The 27,691-nt window shown below is 40.2% G+C and overlaps 1 protein-coding gene across 4 annotated transcripts in view; it reads right to left on the reverse strand.

Annotated features, from left to right (window-relative positions):
• The window catches only part of ADAMTSL3 (ADAMTS like 3), a 173,339-nt gene that overhangs the window by 37,572 nt on the left and 108,076 nt on the right, over positions 1 to 27,691 (reverse strand). For all 4 annotated transcript variants that reach the window (XR_010082373.1, XM_063412567.1, XM_063412566.1 and 1 more), the window contains exons 8-16: positions 26,984 to 27,058; positions 21,682 to 21,839; positions 20,588 to 20,699; positions 17,816 to 17,954; positions 16,233 to 16,283; positions 12,008 to 12,212; positions 11,042 to 11,189; positions 10,309 to 10,393; positions 3,428 to 3,714 (exon numbers count right to left, since the gene is read on the reverse strand). Coding sequence is in view for 3 of the 4 variants with exons in the window: in XM_063412567.1 (XP_063268637.1) it covers positions 3,428 to 3,714; positions 10,309 to 10,393; positions 11,042 to 11,189; positions 12,008 to 12,212; positions 16,233 to 16,283; positions 17,816 to 17,954; positions 20,588 to 20,699; positions 21,682 to 21,839; positions 26,984 to 27,058 (1,260 nt within the window). In the remaining variant the exon portion in view is untranslated. The remainder of the gene's footprint in view (positions 1 to 3,427; positions 3,715 to 10,308; positions 10,394 to 11,041; positions 11,190 to 12,007; positions 12,213 to 16,232; positions 16,284 to 17,815; positions 17,955 to 20,587; positions 20,700 to 21,681; positions 21,840 to 26,983; positions 27,059 to 27,691) is intronic.

Consider the following 27,691-nt stretch of genomic DNA (forward strand, 5'->3'; position numbering starts at 1 on the left):
TTAGCCCTTATGGTCCACACAAAAGCCTGAAAACACAACTTGACTGCACTCTGAAGTTACCAAAGCCACAGAGGAAATAACAGGAAGTGCATACGTTATTTATTGCTTAATGTAATTGGTTTTAGGCCAATGTAATGACTTTAAGTGGTTGAAATAATAATTTTTGAAGCATATGGAGTATTATTATTATTACTATTATTATTATTATTATTGTTATTACATTTAACCACCAAAATCTGCCTCTTGCAACTAAAGGTATATTTAAACAAGAAAATGTTCAGTGATTTTTAAAATGAAAAAACTTCCCTTTAAAATATTGTTGAGTCGTTAAATGATTGACAACACTAAAGAAATGCTATAGATTACAACAAAAACATTTCTCTTCAGGCATATTCTTTATTCTCATAATGATTATTAATTCCCCACTGATCATATTATGTAAATTAAACTTACATCTGGGACTCTCACATGATGGCCAAAGTTCTTCAGATTAAAACAAAAACAAAAACAAAGAAACCCAAAAAAACATTCAGGGAAAATGAAGGCAAACTCTGAGATCCCCAAGCACACAGCTTAATTTCAGTTTGGGATTTCTTCAGGCACTGAATTAAAAACCAGATCTTTAGATTTCAGACTGGTTACAGAGCTTCCTATGGGTATTAAAGGTGATGTCTGCCTATGACTAATTGGCCTCGACAAGTTTTATTTACACTCATGGAAAGACTGATGAAGGAAGCATTAATTATGCTAAGAGGCATGAAACAACTCAGCTGCTCTCAAGACCTCAAGTTGTTTGGCTCTTCATGTGCTGTGTGAGAAGCCACAGAGGTTCAGTGCAGAAAGCACACGAGTGACCCGAGACTGGTGTGACTGCTGCTCTAGAACTGGAAAGATGAGGTTTGATAACACCTTGCAAATCACTCTCTGTACATGTAATACCCAAAAAACCCAATGTTTCCATCTGCATTTTTTCATCTGCTTTGCAGAGGGACCAGAGGAGACTGAATTACAAGTCTAGTCTGTGTGAGGATTAAAAAAAAGGTGCAAGTGACAAGCTCTGAAAGAGAGATTCGGACTTTGCTCAAATAGTGGCTATAAAAGCTTCCAGCCTACTCACACCCTGCAGAATTTTCCCTCATTCAGAAAGAGTTAAGCACTAAGAAACAGGGGTAGTGAGTTCTGAGGGTACAGAAATCCACAGGAATTTGTTTTAACAGCCACTGCTAGATGCATACATCCTAGAGAAAAAGTACCTAATATAATTTACATTGCAAGGGGTTATTCCAAACTCAGACAACATTTATTTCTTATAATGAAAGAGTTCATCTAATTGAAATGAGATTTGAACATAAAACTTAGCAGAAATGGATCAGCTCCTTTGAACTACACAATGGAAAAATAGTAGACAGTGAGATCATTAGTTAGTACATTGCAGTGAGCTGGAAACAGAAGAGATGTCTGGTTCCCTTAAAACTATTTATCGGCAGGTAATTTTTGGTCTGTTTGAAAGCCTTTGCCAAGGCAGCCAGAAGACCAGAGCTGATAGAAAGGAAAAATCACCTAAACCAGCACAGCAACGTGGGGGCTTCTGAAGCTGTTCATTGATAAAATACCCTGACAGCATCCCACATTTCCCAGGAGCATCATGTAAGGAAAGTGTCTAGACACAGTACCAGTGATACCACAAAAGTCTTAAAAGCACAAACAGATATTGTCTTTCAGACTTCTTGAAGTGAGTCATTTCTGCTGCATAGCAAACAAATTGTTAGGTTACTGTGAACACCTATAGGACAATTCTGGGTCAGAAGTCAACAACAGAACTCATACTTGGCTCCCTCAGGAACAAAATTAAACTGAGCACAAGATTCTGCTCATCAGTCATTTTGAAGTTCCTTCCAATGAAACTGTTGTGTTCAATGTAGGCTCCTTAAATTACCATCAGCCTGCACACCAAGGGCAAGTTTTTATGGGGATGCTTTTGCAAGGATAAACTCACCCTTGAAGATGAAGAATGCAAACATGCACATGTGCAGTAGCAGACAAAGACTCTGAATTATTCCAGCCTACACATCTGATGATACCCTCAAAATTCAAAAACCTTGGAGTTTTAGAACACTTCTGGCACAGACACTGGCTAAAAAGCAGTAAAGTGGATTTAAGATGCAAGAAAATGGTTGCATTATACAAAAACCAGTTGAGATACCAGAACTACAGATTTAGAATTAATGAATGGATTGCTTCTGCTTTACGGTACAATTTCCTTATTTCTAAAAACATTTCTGTTACTAAAATATGAAGCAGACACACTCAGCCACAATAGCTGTCACTACCATCTCATGCTTCTACAAACATACTTGCACCACAGTCTCTCCTCCCTAGCCAGTCGTGATGCAGATAGTGCAGGGAATTAAATCACCAGCTTTGGTGATCATAGGTGCTGTCATTCCTATGGATCAACCCTCTCAGTAAGCAGCAGTGATAAATGATAAAGGAGGCACTACCAGTCACTTACCATCCTGCTGATCCCATCCTGGGGCATCCCTCCCAGCCTGGAGCTGGTGAACAGCACAAAGGGGGCTGCTGTCTGTGGGCTGCTGTCTGTGAGCTCTATCTCACTCCCCGCTTCCAATTGTTTCTGTTTTCCCTTCTTTTCTACATTTTTTATTTCTTCTGTGGGTACAACTGTCTTCACTTCCCACTGATGTCAGCAGTCCTGTCACACGGAGGTGTGTTCACAATCCCACTGCCTCCACTTAACACTTCATAACTCACTTGTGCTCGGTCCCCAAGTACAGTAAGTAGCAGCAACACCAGCAGCCTTGTCTGGTAACATGTACTTACTACGACAGGGAGATTCGATTACATCCAAGGAGGAATGTGCCTAACTACTTGCAGACAGATGTATGGCACAGAGCTCCTCTGCAGTGATACAGTGAGACCCAAACCAGCTCCCGTTTGATCCTCGCGCCCGCCGGGCTGGAGGCGAGTCTGGCTAATTACAACTCTGGATTCCTACTGTTCTGCAGAAAATGGCAGCATTTTGGAACACAGGGAGTAAACATGGGAATTTTTACTCTGAAACCATGCACTTTTGGTTCCTAGGAAAAGGTAGATTGTCTAAACGTTTCCACCACTGATGAATCAAACATACTGGTACCACAGACAGCCTGGCAGCTGACACTCCTGCAGCAGCAAGGCTAAAGCAAGTTGCTGTATGGACTTCCTGCACCTTGCTTAGCCCAGTAAGTGTTTGCTGGAGGAAATAAAGTAGTTTGAAATACTCTATTGATAGCCAAAAGTATGTTAAAGCAGGTTTTCCTACAGATCAACATAGTTACTTTGGGGTAACACTGACAGGAGATGCAACAATACCAAACAATGCCAAATTCTTACAACTCAGGATAAATCAAGAAAAAATAAAAGGTACCTCCAAGACATGTGGCTGAACATGGAGTGAACCCGATATATTCCCAGTCATAAATCACACTGCCATCTTCAGCACGAGGAAATTCTGGCGTGTAGGGGACAGGATCACTGTCACAGGACACCTGGTGACAGACCCGTTCTGTTGGTGGCTTCTCATCTTCGCATTCCTCCTCAGGCAGCTCCACCTCGGTCTGGGTAAAGGCGAGAAGGATCCGGCACTTCACATCTCTGACCTGGACCCCACTGCCACACGTGGCACTGCACGGAGACCAGGGCTCAGGAATAAACCTGCAGAGCACCACAGCACTGTCATTTATTCCCTGTGATTGTGTCTGTGGGCACGGCTAAAGCACAGCCAACACATGTAAATGTGTGTTTATACACAGAGCAGACAATACAATACACTGGTGCTTAAACAGAACAAATAATCAAGTATCTTAACTCTCTCACGTAACTCTCACATCTCAGACCGTCTACCAAAATTCACACAGGAAGATGTAGAAAAAGATGAAAAAGGATTGTGAGGAACAGGGAAAGCTGTGTCCTTTTCTGAGGAAGAAGGAAAACACCTAAATCTTTTCTCAGTCTCCTTCAGCTGGGAAAAAAGGAGAAACTCCAGGAAGATGTATCTGTACAATATAAAATAGCTCCCCAGGTACACAGACTTGGGCATATGCCAAACGTACATTTGCAATCTGCTTAAATCTGAGAGCTCCTCACTTTGTCATACCAATAATCAGCAACCAGAGGGAGGAAAAGCCCTTTTCAAATGGAGGCATATCCAGTGCACACCACTGCAGGCTGCTCTTCAGATTCAATCTTGCAAGCAGCCTCTCATCTTCAATAAAGAGCCTACAGTCTAACCAGCCTACAGTCCATCACTTTTATTAGAAAGCTTTTGTGCTCCTGATGAACTGCAGTAAAATCTTATTTTACAGGTCAAGAATTTGTTATAATATTCTCTGACTCTAAGGGTGACATTAATATCTGATAGTAATTTTCAAAATGGCATTAGAGCCAAGGGGTTGAATTTCATCAGTAAAGTCATCCTGGGTGGCTCTGGGGTGTACTTTATAAGAAATCAAATACAGAATTTCCTCAAACTTTTTTCCCATGAAAAGGCAGCAGTTGCTCTTTATTATGTGTCCAAATGTAGCTGATGATCAAAACACCAGTAGGAGATATAGGAAGATAATTTGACCAATGTTAAAAATGTATTTGGAAAGAAAGATCCAAATTAGGATTCAAAGATTTGGCCCTTATCTTGGATAAAGAATTATCCTTCCCTTACTGCAGGAAAGCTGCCCTTACAAACGTAAGAACAGTTGTGTAAGACAAAAATCAGTATTTACACTCTGCATACACAGTAAGCACAGAAAAATGTCAACAGTGTGGTTTGATTCTGTGCACAATTTATCATCCTGCTAATAATTTCTTGCCAGTACACACAGAGGAAGAATCAAACAGAAGAAAGGAGAACAGATGGCTGGATAACCTGTAAGGATACTCTAAGTCAGTCCTTGGGATAGTCACTCAGGCTGTGACTGGGGCAGACCTCAAAAGAGACTTTTTCCTGTGGAAAAGGCTATTCCCATTTCCAGCAGAGGTTAAAAGATTAACTGGTCATTCTTTAAGGAGGTAGTAATGAAATAGCTTTACAGCTCTGCTACAAAGATAAATATATCTAAGCCCATCAAATTGTCCTTTAACTGTCTCAGAACTTTTGTTAGAGCTCACTGGTCCTCACCAGACTTCAGGAAAAGGCAAGGCTGTCCCAGCTCCTCTTGACATTGAGAACTCCCAGTGCTCATCCCTTCCCAAGGCTGAGCACCATCCATGGCCAGATGGATTTTTAGAGGAAGGATACTATAAAACAGCAGATGGCTGTGTCCTACAGTGATCAAATCTGAGCAAGTGCCAGGTTAGGAACAACCTAAGAGCCCACTGAGTGTGACAGCACAGCTGGGGGGGGGTCAGTGTCCAGATGCTTTGATAGAAATTCTAATGACTATTCTGTGGGAAAAGCTGCAAAGAAAGGCCTTTTCTTACCCCAACAGACAGAATCAGCTTAATCCTGGAACATCAGGTCTCACAGTCTTTTCAAAGAGAGCCACGCAAACTACCTAGGGTGACAAAATCACCTTCATCCAATGAAATGCTTAAGCATGAGTCCAACTTAAGCATATTAGCTCTGCTTTGAAGTCAACAGGATGACAACATGTTCAGAGGGAAACCTGTGCTTAAGTGCTTTATTGGATCAAGGCCAGTGTGCATAGGCCTAACAGAATGATTACTTTCTTCTCCTTCTGTGTAAAAAAAAAATTAGGCCCATTTATACTTATGTACCTAACTGGAAAAATAAAATTGATGGACATTTACAGCTGAAAATAGTTGGTTGGTCTTCCAGCCATACCTAAGTTTATAGGCTGAAAGTAATAACTTTTTTTGGTAAAAGCATGACAGCAGCATACCAGAAATCAGTGTTAGTTTTGTGTATTGTTAGATGAGTGCATTTAAACACTTCAAAAATAACGTATTTCAAAAACATTCTTTTGAAATTCTCTATAAATTAAAGGAAATTTTGAACCACAGCAATCATTTCACTCAGCAACCAACTGATTTATAAAGAAACTCAGAAAATTCTAAGCAGTTTTTTCGTTGACTACTAGCAAGCCTGTATTAGAATTGAGGTTTTTGTGTTGAATATTAGCATCTGGTATTTTTTGAGTGAAGTGCAAGATAAAAAAATGAACACTCAAAATACTTTTGATTGTACCTTGGCATTTGCTAAACTAGTCATGTGACTATTTAGCAACCAAAATCCTAAAGTATAAAACTTCTCCAAGGATGATCATTTTCAAGTCACACTAAGCACTTTCAACTGATGCCAGTAGAGACTGCTAATATGAAAGCAGAGCAAAGAACTGACTGAACACTGAGAGAGCTGATTTTTATCTAAAATTTGAGTTCAGGCAGATTTTTTTTTATTTTTACTTTTTCTTGAAAATGCAAAACCAAAGCCTGTGACTGTTCATTAAAGCAGACTCCATCAGCCTCAGATGTGAGGTACTTTGGCATTGACAGCATGCACATGGCAATGCTTTGGACACAATGCTTCCCTGAAATAAACTCGGTTTGCCTTCAATGGGCACACTCAGAGTTATCTCAGGTCAGCATTAAGGAGCATCAAAGTGCTTGTACTACAATGCTTTGTAGATCATCAGCAATTTATAATGGACAGAAAAATTGAAATTTTCTGAGATCTTTAAGCTCGTAGACTAGACTCCTCTTTTTTTTTTTTTTAAAAAAAAAGGCAAATTTGAGCAAGTACAACTTTTTATAATCATTTTTTTTCACCCAGTCATGCTTCTCAATGCTACATTGAACTAAATTGCTCCTATACCTGTCTGAGCAGGTATAAATGATGACACTACAGATGCAGCAGAGGGCATGTCCACACTGCAGTGTTACCAGTCTGGCACTAATGGAAATGTGCATTCACCTGGCACATGCTGTAAAAGCAAGCATAGGATGACCTGGGAAATGAAGCACTGACCTAGACTAGTGATGATAAAACTGGGACAGAGCAGCCCAACTCAACCAAATCAAACCTGAACTGAAAACTGAACTGAAAACTGAACTCAGTGCAGCCCTCTGCAGTTTACCAAAGACTTGGAAAACATGGTGTCTCTGAATTTTTTATTTTCGTCATGACCACAATTCTCGCTTTCAGTTAAAACAGAAAATGCCTAAATAATGAAAAAAAAAGGCAACTCTAGAAATATTTCCAGTCCAGTCCTAATGCACCAAGAGTCCTGGATAAAAGCCTAAAGAAGCATCTGAAATGTTGGCTGTTACTGAGCAGCAGTTCCACGGTGCTGGCACCCTACTCCTCCCTGTGGCACCACCCTTGCCTGCTCTGAACAGTCACACTGCTGGTTTGATCAGCCTCAAGGGTGATGTGCTGGACACAATCAACAGCCCATTTTCAGAGAAAGAGCTGTGAGAAATGGATAATTCTCTATCACCAAAGGCACAGTGGGGACATGTCTGTGAAAATGACTGCAATGCAACAAGTGGGAACCTTTATGAGAAACACTGCATTTCACATCACTTTTTAGCTCATATTGCTGAAAAAATATACCAGTTTTTGAAAGCATTTTAGTTTTTCCCTAAGCAATGACAGAGAAAGGCAGCTGAGGTGTCTATTTCTTTAACTTAGGAGTAATAAAAAGGATGCAAAAAACTCGCTGGAGCTTCTCTGCGAATCCCACTGTAACTAAGAAGGCTCGAGGGAAGAACATTTAAAATAATGATTGGTATCAACTGTCATCACATTCCAAAACTAAAAACTAAAAAGGTCAGACCTACATTTTTCTTGGCCTCACTTTAAGGACAGTCATTTTTTATTTTGCTAATAATAAAAAAAAAAGAAGCTTTTGAACATTCTCCCTCCATGTAAATTCAGGACACCAGCCGTGGTAGACCACAGAGGCAGAAGTATTTATCTTCCACAAGCTACTTTTGGCATATCCATCACTTGTGGGTTCTAAAACACAGCTGCATTTATTCTCTTATTCATTATCAACTAAAATATCACACAAAAGCATAGAGAGAAAGTTGTCATAAAAGGATGGACCAGAGACTTCATTTTGTGGTTTAAATTTGGATGACAACAGAATAACTAAAATTAAAAGTGATGGCATTTTACCAATGAAATAATAATTCTCCTGCTAGGCAGAGGTGGGATATGAGTTATCACTCTGCCATGTCTAAATTACAGAAAACAAAGTTAAACAGATCTGAACCACAGGGAAATCTTGTTATAATTTATTCTGGGAGAAGTAACAATTTATTGTCACAGTTTCCTTTTAAATCTTCATTCCTGACCCAAAAATCTGACGCTAACTAGAAAGGACCAGAGCAGTTTGGGCACGAGGTTTAAAGCACTGATGGAGGAATTCTCTGGTTGCAAACCATTATTGCCCACATGACCAACAGACAATTTGCAAAAAGGAATTAAGTCAGGCATCAGTTATTTCTTATTTCTCCTTACCTGCCACCTTCCTTGGAAGACTAAAGAGGGAGCAGTTGGCAGCAGAAGACAGTGAAGTGAAACTAATGGGGAATCTGGCTACAGTGCTAGAGCTGGGTGCCAGAAGAGCCCAGCCAGGGGAGGCAGAGCCCCCCAGAGCCCCCCAGCACAGAGGGGGTGGTGAGAGGAGTCATCAGCAAGAGGTGGCTGGAGAAACCTTTCAGGCTTAGGTGGAGATGCCTCTGGAAATTGTGAAGGAAAGTCTAAGGACAGGATGAGGCTCATGAGAAACATCTGTCTCCAGAGTGAGTGGAGAAGAAAAAGGCTGCAGTGGAATATGTGGGTCACAGCTAGGAAGGAGGAATAATGCTGTCATTGTCAGGACAAGGCACAAGGCAGCCCATGACAAAGTTTCTGGCTCAGCTCTCTTACATTCTACATATCCTCTGAACCAGCAACGCTGTGTACTCTCTGATTGTTGTCAGACTGATGCTGAAGGATCCTAAAAAACCCAGAAACTGCATTAGCTCATGGTTGCCACAGCAGGATTTTGTGATGCTGGAGATAATTTTCTTTATAGCTTCATGCTGAATCCTCTCTAGAAGTGACCTCATATACCTTCATTCTGATATCCTGACACTTAAAAAGCACATTTGATTGCATCATCCCCCTTTGACAATCACACTTTATTTTTATATCTTTGCTACTACCCTGCCTGAATTCAGGGCCACTGATGTGGAGAGTGAAATAACCACTCACAGTAGGTTGACACTTGACTTGAGAGGCTAGAGCAGTGAAAAGTTTAAACTACAGTCACCATAACTATATAAACACCTGTTTGGCAAGAGGTTTCTTCTGTGAGTCATTGCAGGTGTAAAGATTTTATTACTCATGGTCACACCTGTTGCTGCATGTGTGCCAAAAATCGGGAATAGCTCGATGGAAGAAGAAAAATAAGCATAAGGTACTCTCCTATACTGCTATCAGAGCAATATAAATCCAAATAACTTCATTAAACTCATCTAAATGATTTCAAACTGACATTACTGCAAAAGAGTGCAGAATTCAGCAAAGCACAATAAAATAGTGTTCAAAATCTCACCATATACAAAGTTAATACTTTTTAGAAATTTATACACTTCAATCTATTCAATCTATTGAATATATTACAAATATAAATATATGTGTATATAAAATGTACACAAGGGATATAAGGAATTGCCTGGATGCCCTAACATACAAGGGTCAGGAACAAGTGTAGCTGGATTTAAGCTATGTTTGTATCCCCAGGACTTGCAAGGCTTAACCTCATCAGTTTTTAAGAGGACTCACAAAATCCAGATGTTATTTCACACATATACACATGTAAAATGGCACAACTTACCCCCAGAGATGCAGCTAAGCACAGAGATCAGCAGGTTTTTCTCACTTTATGCATTGGTCTCACCCCCCAAGGAAATCTTGGCAACCCTACAAAGTACCTCTTAAGTTTTAATACCACCACTACATTCTTGAGGTAACAGCTATGACCAGAAGAAAACTGAAGTTTTTAATTCATTTCTGCTGAAGCATCTCCACATGCATTAATTAGGGCTTAATGAGGCTAAATCAAGATCCCTTTGAATTCCAGAATGATACAGGGGCACTGTAATAGTGTAGTTCATTGTCATCCAGAACAGGAGCTCCAGAAGCAAAGTTACTGAGATGGAAAATTAGGAACAGCTCACCCCAGGACTCATCTCCCATGGAGGGCCAACTGTCAAAGCAAACTGCATAGCAACAATCATTCCAGAGATCTGCAAAACACACTGGAAATGTTTCCTCACTGTAAAAGGCAGTGTACTTACGTGGGCTCTTCTGAGACTGTTATGGTCTCTTCCATTTCATGGGCCTGTTTAAACCATGGCAATTTTGCTTCCACGGGACTTTTTTCTGGTAGAGGAAAAAAACCCCAAAACATTCAGTAATTTCTCCAAAATCAAAGCAATATGTAGATGTTAGCATTAGTCACCTTAGAACTTCACAGTTTACATTGCTTATTGACCTAATGCTTTTGTAGTTGTACGGGATAATAAAACAAAATTTACTAGAAAACATCATCATGCTGTTTGAGCTCCATTCTTCATTTTAAATATGCAGAAATGGAGAAGGAAAAAGGACAGTAGTTTGAGTATAACTTAATGAGCTGCTGAGTCACACTGATAATGTTGACACATTTAATGAAAGCAAACAAAAAGATCGCAGGTACATACATATGGAGTTTCGTTCCCATTTCAAGTATTATTGAACAACCTCCTCCCTGTGTTAGGCTCATTAATTCTGGTTTTCCCAATTTGACCAGACTGTACAGATTTAGTTGGCACATTCACCTCAAGACAGTCTGGCCACATTATCAGGGAAAAATATCAGCAGGGCACTTTTCCCAGCACCAATAATTAAAGTGCTCATTTCTGCCAAAACCAAAAAAAGCCCCAGTAAATTCCAGCTTCTGGCATTTCTGGAAAAAAAGGTTACCAGGGGCTTTTAACTCTCTGAACAAAACTGTAAACCAATAACAGACGCAGACAAAAGCCCAGTCACCTTTTGGCTTGTAGCAGGGCGTTGGCACGATGCACTCCTCCTTGATGTGCAGCTTGAGCTGCGGGTTGCAGCCCCCGACGTGCTGCCCGCGGTGGTCGATGCACAGCACGACGCGGTAGCGCAGCCCCCGGCCGCAGGTCACCGTGCACTGCAGGAGACAGCACACACAGCTCACCCTCTGCTCTGCTCTGCTGCTCTGCTCACAAGGAGCTCACAAGATACAGAGGAGTGGTGGACAAAGTCTTCCCACCGAGATGTACAAATTTGTCTCTGCGTTGCTGGGTCAGTAAGGGGAAGTCTAAGTTTTGGGGACGCGAGCGATTTCTTGGGGTTCTGTGCTGCTTGTCTGACTGGCAAAAGTCTGAAACAGAAGTGGCTGTGCACTGAGAATGCACTCCCTTACAGGGGTGATTTTCAGTGCAGGCCAGGTCAGGGGAGCTGCATTTTCTGCACTCCTGTGTCACTGATGTCATCTGGATGAACCAAGGAATCACAGGAGTGCTGACCTGACTGTATCAGATAACTACAGCCAGGAGAAGTTGGCTCATGCTATTGTTCCTATAATGAAAGGTAAGAATGCTGGAAAATCACCCTTGCAGACTTGCCAGCCCCTGAGACAGACATGCCTTTAACTATTACAGCCAGTGAAATACTACATTTATCAAGAACTGAGACATAAATGACCTGACTGCAAAGGGACCTGACCTCTCTCTCTAACTTCTCCTCCATGCAAAGCAGGAATTCAACCAGCACAAGGAACTCTACATACATTTTTTCTCCACACAGACACATTAACATTTTGGTTATCAGGCAGAATGGCTTAGAGCAAACTTTTCCCATTATTACAGGTTATCTTTCAGGGCTATAATTTTCTAATAGTCCTGTGCTAATAAATACATGGTAACACAAGACCAGAGGCCTTCTTTAGAAAACAAGACTGAAGGTCCAAATTACTTCTCAACTTACTTGAGACCACTCCATTGCCACCCATTTTGGACAATCAAACAGATTGCAGGTCTGGATGACTTTGGGCTTTGGGGCATACATGCATTTCCATTCCTCCACTTGCAGTATCTCTCCATGAATGGTCTCCTCTACACACACAAAACTTCTCCTCTGAATACCACCTCCACAGGAAACTGAACATGCAGTCCACGGGTTATGTTCCCACCTGGAAAAAAAAAAACAACTCATAAGGCTCTTTCTTATTCTCCTAACCTCTATTAAAAATGCAAAGCATTGAGTCCAAGCTTAGTGTCAATTAAAGCTCACTGGTAGTTTGGTTGCTGCATTCTTACCACATAAAAATACATTAACTCACAGGCCTACCTTGCATTATTCCAGGCTTAAATTCATGTGCAAAATCATAAGTAGGACTGCAAATGTAAGTATATTTCAAACTGAAAACTCTTATTCTCATATGTAATTTAGAAGTTGTGATTATACTGAGTTTGATTACTGGAATGAATTTACTTTCAAACTGTGTAAATCACCTAAATGGAATATTTTTGACAATTAATTTACATGATCATATAGACACTTATTACCATTGCCAGAGATGAAGAAGTGTCTGTATTTAAGATCCTGTGAAGTCTGAAAAACAAAGCCAAATCTGGCTGCCCTGATTGAGGGTGTTATTACTTACAGGCTCATCACTGCTCACATCATTCAGACTACCCTTAAAAATCTGGTCCTGAAGGAATTTTTATGGGATTTCTTATACTTTGGGTCAACCCAGCCACCTCATACCAAATTGCCTTCATCCATAAGGGCTGTGATGAAATTAAATTGTGGCAGGTACCATTTGACTGGTCATGACTGCAGTTCTACAAGAGTTTTCCACCCTCATTAAAATGCCATTGAACAACTTTGTATTCACACTTTCCAGCTTGCTTCGAGCAAAAGGCAGCTGCTCATCCATCTCAGCTGCTTTGGCAAACTCAGCTGATGGCTGCTGCAGCAGGGCAATGCACAGATGAAGGAAAATTTAGGATTAAGAAAAGCCCATGAATCAGCAGAGCTCTGGGCTAGTAGCCTCCAACAGAGGCTACTAAACAATCTGCTGGGAAGGAATATCTTCAAAATGGACATCTATTCACAATCTCAGACCTAACTACAATAAAGTTGTAGTGAGAATGATGTGGAGGTTTTTAGGCTACAAACTCAGTTTCATTTGCCGCTTAGCATGAATGCACATTTAAGCAATCACCTCTCAAAAACCCTAACTTCAATAATGCCCTGCTCCTGTCACATTTAGAGATAACAAGCTTCTATCAAAGCATTTGTCTGTAGGTTCCAATGACCACCACACAATATCTCCTCACTCTTTACCTCCTATCTCTTGCTTTCTTTCCATCACCCTCCTGTATTTCCAAGCCCTTGGAAATGATTGAGTCCTGCAGTACGTCTTAAGGTTCATCAGTGTCTTGTTAGTTAAATCTCATCTCTATTACTGCAGAGGCTCAGAAAGGATCATGAAAATAACTATATCTGTTCTGAACAATGGCCTCAGCAAGTACTACAATATCCCACCAAATCAAGAGTAATCAACTTGACTATAATAAAGGAAGTGATAATATCAGACTCAATGAAACAAAGGCCTGTAAATCAAAGGTAAATTTAAGCAATCTACTTTTTATGATGCAGCAGGTAAATCACGTATACTTCCTATTTTAAGCAATTCATTAAGCTGCCTACAAAAACATATTAATCATGCTTAAGCTCAACAGAAGAATGAGTATGAAACACAGAGCAAGCCATGGGACATTAACCATGGAGCATCTACTCAAAAGCATTCTGAATAAAGCTGTGTGCTGAGATACTGATATATCACAATAACAAAATGCATTTGAAGAGCAAGAGTTATGCCCTTCTTCGACTTAAATGAATGGCCAGTGTTAACTAATTTTCTTTTAAAAAATCAGGAACTAAAGAGCAATTAACTATTTAAAGAATTAGCAGCTCATGGATTTATATATGTAACGCTCACTGTGCTGTATGTAATATAAGGTGTGCAAGCGTTTATGGTATGAAGTTTTGTAGTTGTTTTTCTTTATCTCATCAGTTTCAAACACACTCCAGATCCCGCACTCCCACAAGCATTTTCAAGATGGAGTGAGGTCCATGGCTACTGGGGAAAAGGGGGGTCTTGGGCAAGCAGTCAAAGGAGATACTTTCCAGAACCCACAGCTGTCAAGGGATCCTCAACAGTCCAACAAGTCTGAAATAAATGGAGGCATTCCAAAAGCTTTAAAAGAAAATTTTCATCCTGGGAAATTTTTCTATTTATTTCAAAAGAATTCTCCATCTGTAAAAATATTTCAGTGGGGCATTTACAACTCTAGCCACAGGAGAACTCTTTCAAGATCTTGTGGTGTGCACCACGACTTTCCCACAACTTCCTTGTGTGAATGGGAAAGCAGTGGCAAACACCACAGGACTGCAAGGCAGCCTCCACATGGCCCTCGTGTTGTGCAGGAGGTGATGTAGGACTGCTGCTCGAGGGGAAGGGGTCTGCACAGCTTTGCTCCAGTGCATATCCAGTACTCTGGTTTTCCAAGTGCTTTGCAAGAACAATCCTGGGTCAGCATGTGAGGAACAGGTAAGAAAAGAAAAGAAAGCAGAGCCAGCACAGGGTAATGCATTCCAGTTCCTTGCCAGGCAGGAGCACAGACAAATCCTGCTGCACTCAAGCAAGACTTGCATCCACACTGGACCAGAGACCTCTCCTGATGCAGGTCAACAAACTTTGAGCTGCTCTTTTCTTTCAGCAATTCCTGCATGAGAAGGTGTTTCTACATCTTGGTGGTGTTTCCTCAGGAGCCCTCCCAGTACAACACAGCCCATTTTCTCTCTCCTCTGAGCCCTGCTTGGCCGCCTGCTGTTTTACAGCCCTGACTCTGAGGCATCACCCAGGAAGACCATGATACTCTGTGACAGAGCACACCGAGGTGCTGAAAGGAGGTGGGCTCTGTCTGTAGCTCCTAGTGTTTGAAATGAGAGAACCTGCCCACAGCTTTATCACAGATATCATCTATCTCACCACAGTGTCGTGCAAACGCGCTGAGCACAGTAAAGCACAGAAAGGGGGATTAAATTTCTCTTCCAAGTGGTCTCCAAGCCCTAAGTGGTTCAGAAGATGAAATACTCCTGTAAATACATTAAGCTGAGTTCCAGGAGAGATCTGAAGTACAAAGGCATTGGCAGAAGAAATGGAAAGGGAGAGACACGGAATATAATTAGAGAACTCTGCAGGATAAAGCTGCAGAGGAAAAAAATCCCCATCTATGCATGAAAGCCAAAGTACATCACAGGACAGCAGATCCACAAGGACAAATTGCTACAGAAATAAACTATGACATTTATATCAGCTGTAATCGGTAGCTCCACTAAGCTGAGCAAGTCTATGATTTCATTCTTATTACTTCATATCTTTACTTCTTTAGAAAAATACACATTATTCATTACATGACATAAGAAAGCAGAGGTTCAACTCAGATAAATATGCAACTAACTCATCAACTATAATTCTTTACATTAAAAGCAAATGTGACTCAATTCTGTTTAATCCTAACATTCTTTATAAAACATCTAGGGGTTCCTGAGAAGTTTTAAATCCTTGTAATTGATTCAGGTGTTAAAAAGAAAAGTAACAAACCGTTTTCTGATGACCTAATTTAAGGCAACAGATATTCCAACAATTTGCTATCTTGAAAGTGACATGTCATTTTTGATGTCAATAAATAGACTGTAGATTTAAAGAGGAGAAGGATCAGACCTCTCAAGAGAAAAAGAATTTCCAGAATCCTGTACATAGCAAGATCTGTTCTACAAAATCTCACGCCCTGTCAAAAAAAAGCCCTTTCAAGACAAGAATTTATACATGCAGTTTAAAGATGATGCTCTTCTCAGCACTACAGCCAGAGAAGGCTGAGGGGGACAACTGTTTATTTTAAAGACTTCACATTGGTATTTTCAAAAAGAGCATATTAACCTCTGACTGTTAAGCTAATCATCCAGAGCACACTAAAATAAATCACAAGCTTCAGAGATGTTTACAGGACTGTTGTAAACTTACCCTCCTGTATAGCAAAAAAATCAAAATATGTTCCATTATCTTAGTACTAAAACAGTATATTTGTAGAGAAAAGTGTGCTAAAGCTGACACATATGCTATCCTGATTATACATACCGAGGAAGTGGCTGGAAATGATCATAGGGCATGATTTCTTTAAATCCATCACTGTCAAAAAAAATAAATATTGCATCATTATTTCTCATACCGAAGACTGCACATCAAGTACATACTTTTATGTGATCATGCCTGAAGTAAGCAATTCCCAATGTGAAATGCAGGAATCTTACTTCATTACACAAGAAATTATGGCAAACCTTATGACTTGTATAATCTTACCTTTTCTGCATGGATAAAGAACTATTCACCATACAGCTTCTCTATTTCATACCACCATAAAAATACCAAATGAGCAAGCCTCCAGCAGAGAAACTTATTATCAGTGACCCTTTAGGCTTGTGTGACTTCATTAACAAAAAAATATTCACATACTTGTATCTGTAACAAAGTCTGCTGAGGGACATGAGTGTCAGTGAAATAAATTCATCACAGGATTCATCCTAGATAGGTTCTGAATGCTGCTTGGGAACCTTCTAGAGCTGTTTATTTGAACTGCATAGTATAGAGCAGGCATAAAGCCTTACTTCCAATGCTAGGAAATATGGTCTTATATCCAGCAGTACTTTCCTTTTCCTGGCTGTATAAACTAAATTTGCAAGGTTAAATATAATTACCCCCTTTCTTTCCCCTAATTTTCCCATTCCAGCTTTGGAACATTTGGCACCCGTTGCCATCAAGCATTACTGAAGTCTTTCTGCTTTATACAGTGATCAGCTCTCCAGGAAAAACTCTTGAAAGTCTGCACATCTAAAACTGTTAGAGGTCACTATCAACCATTATGTCCAAGAGGAATGAAAGGAAATGGACAGTTTAGCTGTAGGAAATGAAATCCATTGAGAGTGTTTCCTTTTCTTGCATATAACCCTAGCTCAGCCAGCTGGCATATTAATGTGAGGTTCTGGGACTTGATACTGTGATGTTATTTTAAGATTCTTTAGCACAGCCAGGAAACCTCACCAGACAATCCAAAAGTTAGTTTGAAATACTCTAGTGCAATTCAATACAATTTATGTGTACTATAGCCTTTACAATTTGGCACTAATATTCTGTGGCATTTGTACCACAAGGATATTTACTTTGAATGATTTTTTTTGATGCCTAGTTTTTAAAAACCCCAAACAAATAGACCCAAGCTCTAATTATTAAGTTGTCAACACTACAGCACCAATAAGAATCAAACTTTTATGGTAGGCAAGTTTAACCATATGCAAAACTTGCACTGACTGGAGCTTCTGTCTGGCTGTTGAGATGTTCTGAATGGCAGCATCAATAAATCCAAAAGTAGGCAAAGATCTTTCACAAGATCCTCCTACTAGTGCTGTACTACTCAGCAATAGACAAAGCAGAATCAGCCCTTGAACAAACTGATATTTACAATATCCCTGTGTGAGGAAAATCTGTTCTTCAACACTGAAGAAGTGCCACACATCTACCGGCAGAGGTATCAGCGTTTAACACATGCAATAACCAACCAAGATTAAGCAGCCTTACAGACAAAAAAGAATTGAAATTAAGTAAATACAATTCCTTCCTCCTTAGTAACTGCCTGTGTCACACACAGATTTATTTGCCATACAGACCTGGAAGGGCAGGGATCCATGTTGCACTCTTTCAGCTTGGGCTTTGGTTTCTTGTTCTCTGGATGATAATGGCAGTAGTGGTCAGGAACAACACGCTTCAGACGGATGTCCACACATTCAGCTGAGTTGAGCTGATAACCTAGTGCAGAAGCAAAGTTAATGTTTGTTTGTAATGGAGATAAGGTAAAACAGCCTTAGCTCCCCACAGAATTAATTTGCTGTCTTACTGTTTTTTGGTTTGCTTTTAAACAAGGAAACACTGAGCAGGAAATGCACAACCAGACCTTCATTCAAGGCAATTCAGCACAGCAGTTATATTAACCTGTCTGAACACTAGATCAGCTTCCAGCTCTTTATTCCACTAATATTCTAAGAGTAAAGGCACACATATTTCCTTGGGATGCAGGAATACTTGTACTGCACCAGCTCACCTGTCACAAGGCAAAGTATGAAGCCATATGGTTCAAGCACATGTTCCACAATTTATAACTGCCCTCCTCCAAGGAGTTACCAGAATGTTGGAGAGCTATATTACACAGTCATTCATGCTAAAAGAAATAAATACTTGAGACAGAAAGCCAGAGGAATTGAAGATGAGATCCAAAAACATTGCTAAGGAACTGTAGAAAACCAAGAAATAGGTTCAAGAACATTCCGAGTTGAAGAGCCAACAAAAGAGGACTTGAACTAACTACTCGGTGAAAAACAAATAATAAAATATGTGTGGAGACTGACTGCAAGAGGGGATCTGAGTTTTATAAACCACTAGGTTATTTTTTGGCTAAGAAAAAAAAGACTCATTCAAAAAAGCTTACTTGGACCTAAACTGAGGAGAGGATGTTCTGGTATGTGCAAAGAAAAAATTTTTAGACCACAAGAATTAAAATCAAACCAAGTCAACAAACTAACAGCACAAGTCCCAGGGTCTACTGAAAATGCTAAGTATCATGTATCAGTGGCTTGAGTTGTGTCTCTTGGCTGATCCAAAGTGTCATCATACATGAGAGTGATAACCATAAAGAACTGTGCAGTTCCAGTGCCCACAGCATCTATGTTTCAGTTCTTGTAAGCACTGAAAGGACCCAGAAGAAATGTCAGTTGCAAACAAGAGGAAAAATTTTTAAACACTCTTGCTCACTCAAGCTTGACTGCGTTTTCTGAGATGCCCCTTCCAACACATGGAGATTACAGAATTAAAGATAAAAGCAGCACCCAAGTGACGAACGGCAATGCACGAATTCCAAACCTCTGTTGTGAGGAACCTTTTCTTTTACTGCCAGTACGAGATGCCAAACAGACAATCTGAACACTAAATCCACTTTAAGATAACAGGTTAAAGCCAGGCAGCTGCAATACAACTTCCCTGCATGCTCAGTAACATGCTGTTCTTAACATTACTACTGTCATGACTGAGCAGCTCAGTTTTCGTGCTTCTTCAGTTCCTGACCTCCCTGAGGACTGCCAGGCCCCTCTGCTAAAGGTACCAGTTTTATATTCTAGGCAAGCAGCCACAAAGTAGGGCTTTGAACACTCTGGATGATTTCAAAGAGATTGACATGTAGCTATAATTTTCAAACCATAGCAGCAGTCTGAATAAGGCTGGATTTCAGCCAATACCTTTGAAGGTAAATATGTCCCTTGAGCTATCCAGTGTTTACATGCAGCCCTCAAAGGCAACTGTGATGCTTTATACTTCTTCTCTTGTCAGACAAGTTAAGGAAAAAAATTATAAACACAGTGTGATGGAATCATCAGAGGATATGCATTGCCACTCACAGCCCCAGCAAGAACCACACTTCATGAGGCCAAGTATCTCGTAAGATACAGTAGTTTCCTGTGGGACTGCTAATCATACACATATACTGTCTGCATTTCAGATTACAGGGAGGTGCAAGTGCCAAAATGGATGGTCCTTCAAAAGATCCCCAGACTCTGCTTGTGCTTTAAACATCTCTCACTCTCTTTTTTCATGTCCCAAGTAACTATTTAAACCATATTTGCACTCTCCAGAAAATCCCTACGTCGGTATCACCAGCATCCTGGTCTGTTTTCCAGGTGAGCTGGGAAATGCTAGCTGGAGGGAAACTGCCATCTGCAGTGTCACACACTCCTCCTACCATGAGCTCACACTTTTTTTGCAGAACCAGATGTGACAAGCAGTGGGCTGGGCTGGATGAGCTGTAGCAGAGCAAAGCTGCACCTCATCTAAGCTGCAGTGCTTAAGCCAGGAGTGGATGCTTTGGTACCACCTGTGCTGCTCTAGCCACCATCAGGACTAACTGTCTAAGATCAGACAGTCAAATGTACTGACAGCAGATGTTCTTTAAATTCTATTTACTTATTCTGCTTTCTGTATAACTAATTTCTCAACTAAATGTTCTAAAACTCTCCCTCTTGTATACTAATGAGGCCAGAAATACTCCTTCATGTCTTGATTATTCTTAAGATCTCATCCTGTTTCTTTGCTTTCTTTCCCCAAATATCCACTATGAGTTGCAATTTTCCATTTTGAATGTCATATTTTTATTTCTTAGTCAGTGTTCTTACTCAAATGAACATCTGTTTTGAAAAAACACGTCTTCCAGTAACAATACGTAAAAACCCCTGTGCTGGTATCAGCTTAACCAGCCTGTGTAGGTGCTATTCTGTCATTTATTTTTCTGAGGAATTATGCAGAGAAACACAAACATCTAATCACTAAAAATGCAGGTTGTAAATCAGCTCCTTTTAATCTTGAGCTGTTATCACTCCTGAAGAATTGACATTACTCACCTCCTCCACACGTCACCGTGCAGGGGAAGAACTCTGTTTGTCTCCACTGATGACTGATGGGTTGATAGAAGAAGAATTGAACCACACTCTCTTTTGATCCAGAGTACCTGGTCTGAAGAAATTTCCATTACAACACACGTGTACATTGTGCTCAGCTGCTCATGCCATTCAAAACAGAGTTCATACATAATGGCAGTGCAGAGTAGGATGATAACAGACATAAAACCTCTAGAAAGTCTAGAGCAGCCATTAAATTTAAGTTCAATAGTCAAACATTTGATGTTGCTTTGTTTTTCAAATTATTCAAGGCACTATTGTGACCATTTGAATATCTATCCTAGAATAGCAAAGTTCTGAACTGTATTCTTTCAGTTTATCTCTTTGTTAGCAAAAATTTTAAAATTTGCTGCAGAAAGAAGTGTGTAAGTGATGAGAGCACACTGACTCATAGTCAGGCAAGCCGAGCTGCACATGGTACTGGAGATGTAAAGGGACAACTACAGAAATTCCATTTCTACAATGTGACAGGTAAAGCCAGGCAGTCTGATAACACTGAAACTTCTGTCACTTCCAATGGCAAACTGTATGAGGGTTTTCCTCTGGCAATCAAATATGGGTATGCATCTACTTATGAATATCTTGATGTGTGATAGCCACTGGTATGTGCTCTGGACAGAAGAGAAATTTAAAAGGATTGGAGATGGTCAGTGAGTGGATTAGCAGTGTCAGAGGGAGATGGTAGGGTGCTGCTGGAAGTAGTGCTCAGGTTCAGTAGGTGGCAGTCTGCAATTGGATTAGCTCAATCCACTGCACAGGGTCACACTGTTATTCTTCCAGCAGTATTTCAAACAGAAATCTTGGCCATTTTTACCATTAAAAATCCTGTGGCACTTTCCACCACAGGAAAGACATTATTCCTGTAGCATTTTAATTTGTTTGGATTTTCTTAGCATAAGTGATCTCTGGACTGTAAATAGGATTTCTTACTTGCTAGCTAAAAGATTTTGTTGTATTGCTACAAGCTGATGGACAGCCACCACTGTGTTGCACGTACTTGCAATAACTTTGCAGATTTGTACATTCACACAGCCCACCTTGATAATGAAATCTGCTCCAAGAGGCCCCTGGATCTTTATGATTTCCCTGTCTGTACTCTTCTGAAATTCAACAGTTGTATTTTCAATGACAAATGTTCCAGGAGCATTGAAACTGTGCTCTCCCTTTTCTCCTTGCAGTGTTTTTGACTCTATAACTAAAGAAGAAACATGCAATTAGTAAACTTAAACAGGTTTTTGTTTTCAAGAAAGTCAGAAAGTAATGTTTACAACGTTGCCTTGCAAGTACCAGCTGCATATGAGCAGTAAAAACACACCCAGAGAATCTGTGAGAATATTAACTGCTTCAGATTATAGGCTGATAGATAATTGCAAGACGAGTCAACACAAGAATATCTGTCTGAACACATTATTCTTTCATACCAGAAGCACTTCTGAGACAGTTTTTCCTACACCAAATGCTCTGCAACACTCTGTATAAGCAACAGCTTGAGCAGGAAAAGCTGAAAGAAACTCAAAACTGATAGAATCAATATAGAGAAAAATACCTCATACTTCCATGCAACTCAAAAGCCAAGCAGTCTGAGCAATCAGCCTCCAGAGAAGCCTGAATGCTGTCAAACCCACCTGACACTCACCTCAATACCTGTGTGACTGTACCAAGAGCATTAACTTGGCTTTGAGTGTTTCCCATGTGAGGAAAAAGCAGGGCCAGGAGGAGGGCAGCTGCAGCCAGGGGAGGGATGGCCCCTTCCCAGAACAGGTGGTGATGAAAACCCTTTCTGAATTGTTCTCTATTCCTTGGAAACAGATTAAACTAACAGCCCACAACCTCCAGAAGATGGATGAAGCATTTCAAGATTAAATCACTTCCAGCAAACTGACTGAACTGTAAGTGGACAAAGCTAAAGGAAGATATTCATAAGGAAGGTAGGATTCCGGGCTCTGTGTAACACAGCACAGAGGCAGAGCAGGATGCATGGCTTGAAATACACTGGTCTGGTTACAATCTACCAGAGCACTGCATGAGAAAAGCACAAGTCTCAGATGAGCTCAGGGCAAGCTCAAAGGAATCTTTTGATGAGCTATAAATACCCTCTTTCTCCCACTGCCTTGCCTTTTTTGGTACTTTAAACAAAGTTACCTAAGTCAGGCTAGACCATTTAGGTTAAAAGCATCTGGTTTTACCTGCACTGAAAACATGCCTAGAACACTGCAATCCATCATTAACTGTTTTCTTCCTTCAAAATTTTTAAACAAACATGCATTCTGGAGCACCCCCAATAAAGACAATAAAGAAATTATACAATGAATTCAGTTCCTTGAAAACATATCACCATTATCCCAAGCTTCTAAGCATTAGGTTCCACTGTGCTCACAGGTATAACAAAGATCACATACATGGCTGGAAGGAAGTTTCAGGAAGGATTTGTTTCTAGGAAATGACTTTATGTTAATCACAGGGTATGAATGTAGTGGTGAATAAAATGAACTTTGTGAAAGAGCAAAAAAATAAATCTCTGGGAATCAATGTGCCCCCACTGTCCAACACATTTCCATTAGGAATAAATAGATATAAACTAATCCCAGAAAAAAGCAAGTATTTAGATAATTACTTTTTGTCACTTTTATGGAGGTGTCCTTTCCTGATTGCATTAAAAAATAACCCTTTAAAATATGTGGAACTCAGAATTCTTGGATTAAGCTTCTGCAAGCCTTGATCCCAAACTTACTGCTTGGTCACAAACACTGCTTTAAAGTAAGTGATAATGCATGATGCCTATTATTGTCTCATTTTTTTAAATAAGTGTAAAATCAAATCTCAAGTACTTCCAACTCTAAATACATTCAGTAGGATCCTCAGGAGTACAGGATCCCTTTGAAACTAGCATTTAAGATTACAAGGCAAGGCATCCAGCTGGTGCAAAAAGATGATGAAAATGTTTATTTGGTGACCTCAGCTGCATTTCTGAACAGTCTTTTTTACTAATTTTCTCAACAAAAAATACTTTTGATGTTTTTCGAAGCAGAGAGCAAGAATATTGTTCAGCAACCATGAGACAGTAACTCCCTGAGAGCTGACACAGGTTTACATTAGAGCTGCACTAGATGTGTGTGTAAATCATGTGTTTATTTGCAAGGCCCAGCTCTGGAACCATGACCTGCCCCTCTGGAGGTCACAGCACTGAAGCTCAGAGCAGCTGCTCAGATTTTCCCTGTCTCACACAGGGAGATGAGAGCTGCTCCACAGCACAGTGGATAACCTCTGATGCAATACATTCCTGCTCAGCAGTATCGAGTGCTTGTCCTCAAAGGCCTCTAAAACTGAGTGACACCAAGCATTTGGTGTATTTAACACATACATAACATAATGATGCTTATTGGGGAGCAATTCCTCCCTCAAAAACTGTCCATTTATCAATTTCAGAGAAGTAGCTGAGAACAAAGGTTTGATCAGCTGATTTCATGACAAGGTTAAGAAAATAATTCACCAAATATTTATTTGTTCTGCAGAGTCCTGTTATGCTAAAGATCTGGGAAGTTTGACTTCAGGTGTAAGCTTCCCATTCTAAATCAGTTCTTCGAGACTCCAGTTGGGCAGAGTCACATAGACAGGGAATTCCCTTGAGTGCTCCCCTGTTTCTGTGCCTGACAGGACAATCACCAGTGCCAAAGACCTGTAACTATCCATGTTCAGTTACTTCCCCTCCCTTGATAAAAAATGGCAAACGCCTTGCCCAGCTGTGGACACCACCCCCAGGGCTGAAGCCTCCCACGCTCTCTTGGTGGCAGGGAGGAGCAGGGCAGTGTGGCACAGGAAACCTCCCTGTGCTGAGAGAGGCAAGGAAGAGCTCCCAGGGAAACAGCTGCTGCTCCCAGTGCAAAAAAGAGCAAGTATGGTGCTGCCCAAAAGCTGTTTCTTTTCTGTGATTCATTTGGAGGCAGCACAATACAAAACATTGTTCTCAAAATGCAAGCAACAAGCAACACTGTGCTCCTCTGAGCATCTGTCAAAGACAAACCCACAGCTAAACGCTGTCACTGATGCAAATCACTGTGAACAGAGAAAAAATTGACAAAAAGAAAAACAATTCAGTTCCTTTCAGTAATGTGTAACCTCCCCAAGTTCACGAACTCAGTTATCTAGCATTAGCCACTTGTAAAAATATTAGCTTCTGGTTTTCCTGTTTCTTCTGCTGGAGGATTAATTTCAGGGAACTTTCAGTCTCTCTCTTGATTCTAATGTTCTTAAAACAACTACTATAAAAGACATAATACAGTCCAAATCAAAAACAAAGCAAACACAATGAAACATTTTATTCAGACCCATTTTTGTGCTAATTGCTTGGTTATTTTCCACCAAATCCAAGTAGGCAGAAGTACGGGGGGGCATATTTGTTAAAAACCTCAAGTAACATCTTGGCTCTCTGAGGAATCTGTTGCCTGTTTTAAAGTGCCCACAGACACAAACAAAGTACCTATTCTAACCAGCTACAAAGAAAGGCAGTCCTTGCTCAAACACTAACTGCTGGTTGCAAAACAATGCTCAGAGCATTTGATTCAAATCTGTTGTTGCTACATCTCCAGCCACATTTCCATTTTTGATTAGTCCAGCAGCTGTGCTCTCCTGGAACAAGCCCAGATCATAAACCCAGGATGAAGCACCACTGAACACAAGATAAAGGGAAAAGTGCCAGACACTCCACAGTGCTCTTCACGTTTTTGCTGTTGCTGCTGAGTCCACTTGAAGGACAAATATATACTGGCAACAGGAGGCAGTATAAAATTTTAACAATAGTAGTTAAAGAAGTAGTCCCTGCTTCACCTGTTAAATTCTACTCCTTGCAAGCCAGGAAAAACATCTCTGACAAATGAACCTGCAATAATAGGTGATTTTTTTTAAAATTCTGGCTTTAACTACACTGAAGCTGATGAAGTTGCAGACCAAGGATCATTTGGTATCCTCTGTTAAGTGACAAACACCCAGGAACACGCACAGCGGGAAGGTGGAGAAGCACCTCTGGAGCACCAGCTCTTGGGGACCTGGCTATGAAGCCAGAAGCTATTGTCACCTCTCTCCCCACAACAGCTCTCCATCTTTTTTCACCTCTGCAATTTTAATTTTAGGTAAAAAATGTCTAAATCCTCGCAGATTTGCAAACAGATGTGCTGGTGGAAGTGGTTAAAGGAACATTTCACAATTCTCGTCCAGCTAGAGAGAGAACTAACAAAGGTAATGCCAAGCCACAGCTCCTTTACAGAACCACCCTGGGTAGGAAGCCAGGAGCACTCTGTACTTAGTTACTGAGCTGCTGCTGCTGCATTCCTCAGGAGCTTTCCAGAAATCCCCCAGGAGCCACTCAATCTAGTACTTTTTCCTCATACAAAGCTGAAACAACAACTTCCTTCTGCAGAACTACTTAAGAGAGTCCAAGAATCCTGACCTGAACTGGTCAGGATCACTCCTTCACACATCCCCTGCAATAGTTTTAAAGGAATGTTATTTATTTCAATATAAGTTCAGCTTTGTACATTTTTTTATATAAGTAGTATATCTAGAAGTTATTGTCACTCTGGAGCCATTCTGAAAAGGGAGTTTTATTTCAGTGTTTTTCTTTGAAAGGATGCGACAATAAATTTTTTGAAAGAAAAAAAAAAAAAAAAGAGCAATTTTCAAATAAAATGCATTTTTACTTCTGTTTACATATCTCAGAGCTGAAGTTCTTATTTCTATGATCCAGACTTCATTGCTTGGTATGGCAGCACCACTTACCATTGAAACTACTAATTCTCCATGCAAACTAGGCCTGTGGATAAAGAAATTGCTACAAATACTGCCATGAGCCTTAGAAAAATATACTGGATAACAATTGTCTTACAGAATAACAAACTGTTTCTCTGGTGGTATGTAAAGACTAAAAGAATGACAAGGAAACAGGACTTCTGTAGTGATTCACCCTACTTCATTTGTACCTCGATCCCTTGTCAGAGGCGTCAACAGAAACTGATGCTGAGTTATGCAAGGGTGGCCAATTCCACACACAGTCCTCTGGAAGGTTTTTTGCACGTTGTTTAAGAGTGTACTGTATTTGAGATCCCTTATATTAGTTTAAATGGAAGGAATAGAAACCACCACCAGGTATTCTGTTTCCTTTTACCAAAAAAACTTCCCAGTGTTCTCTAGGACCATCTCCAGGCTGGATATCAGAGATGGGAAGAGGAATCAAGGTGTCGAGGTCATGATCTTACCCACATTTTCCAAAGTTTGGATGAGTTCAGATGCAAGGTTCTGTTTTTATCTTCTGCCTATGTATAAATAGATAAAACAGCTCAGTCATACCAAGGTGTGCTGGTCCTTTCAGGGTAATTCTCACACTGCGACTCCCATGTGGTACAGCAATCACAGTTTCTTCCCCTAGGAAAATTGAACAACTATTTTAGAAGTTATCTTTCAACAGGGAATTTGTACATCATGTAATTAGACTGAAAACTGGCAAATGTGTATAAGAAAATATCTCACAGCTTTCACTTTTTTTTTCTATTTAAAAAAATATGTTATTTTATTAAGTACAGTGTACTGAGTTTGCTACGTTGTGCAAGTATTAAGACCTACAAATAGACTTGTAAATCTTGCTTTCTCTTGGAAAATAATTTGCTATTAACAATAACAATTCAAATGTCAGTAGTGTATTAGGAACATATTTACACTCGGTTGTCCTAGTTTCATTTTCTAATCACTGAATTGACATAAGGAATCTGCTAAGTAGTCCTTCCCCCTTACAAAAATCTGCAGCTGCTCAGTCTCATTTTGCCCACACCTCATTTCCTGCTGCAGGTCACAACTTCAATAAGTGGCAGGACTTACAGGAAATAAATCATCTACTTAACACTAACCCTTAACCAATTACAGAGCAGTTAAGAGCAAATATATAATAGCTATAAGGTAAATGTTATAACGGTGTCTGCATCTAACTTACCATATAAGATCATTTCTTCCAGTAAGAGGCTCAATTTAAAATTAACTATAAACCAAAGCAGCCCCCAACAG

This window comes from Prinia subflava, chromosome 15 (genome assembly GCF_021018805.1).
Source record: "Prinia subflava isolate CZ2003 ecotype Zambia chromosome 15, Cam_Psub_1.2, whole genome shotgun sequence".
NCBI classification, from domain to species: domain Eukaryota; kingdom Metazoa; phylum Chordata; class Aves; order Passeriformes; family Cisticolidae; genus Prinia; species Prinia subflava.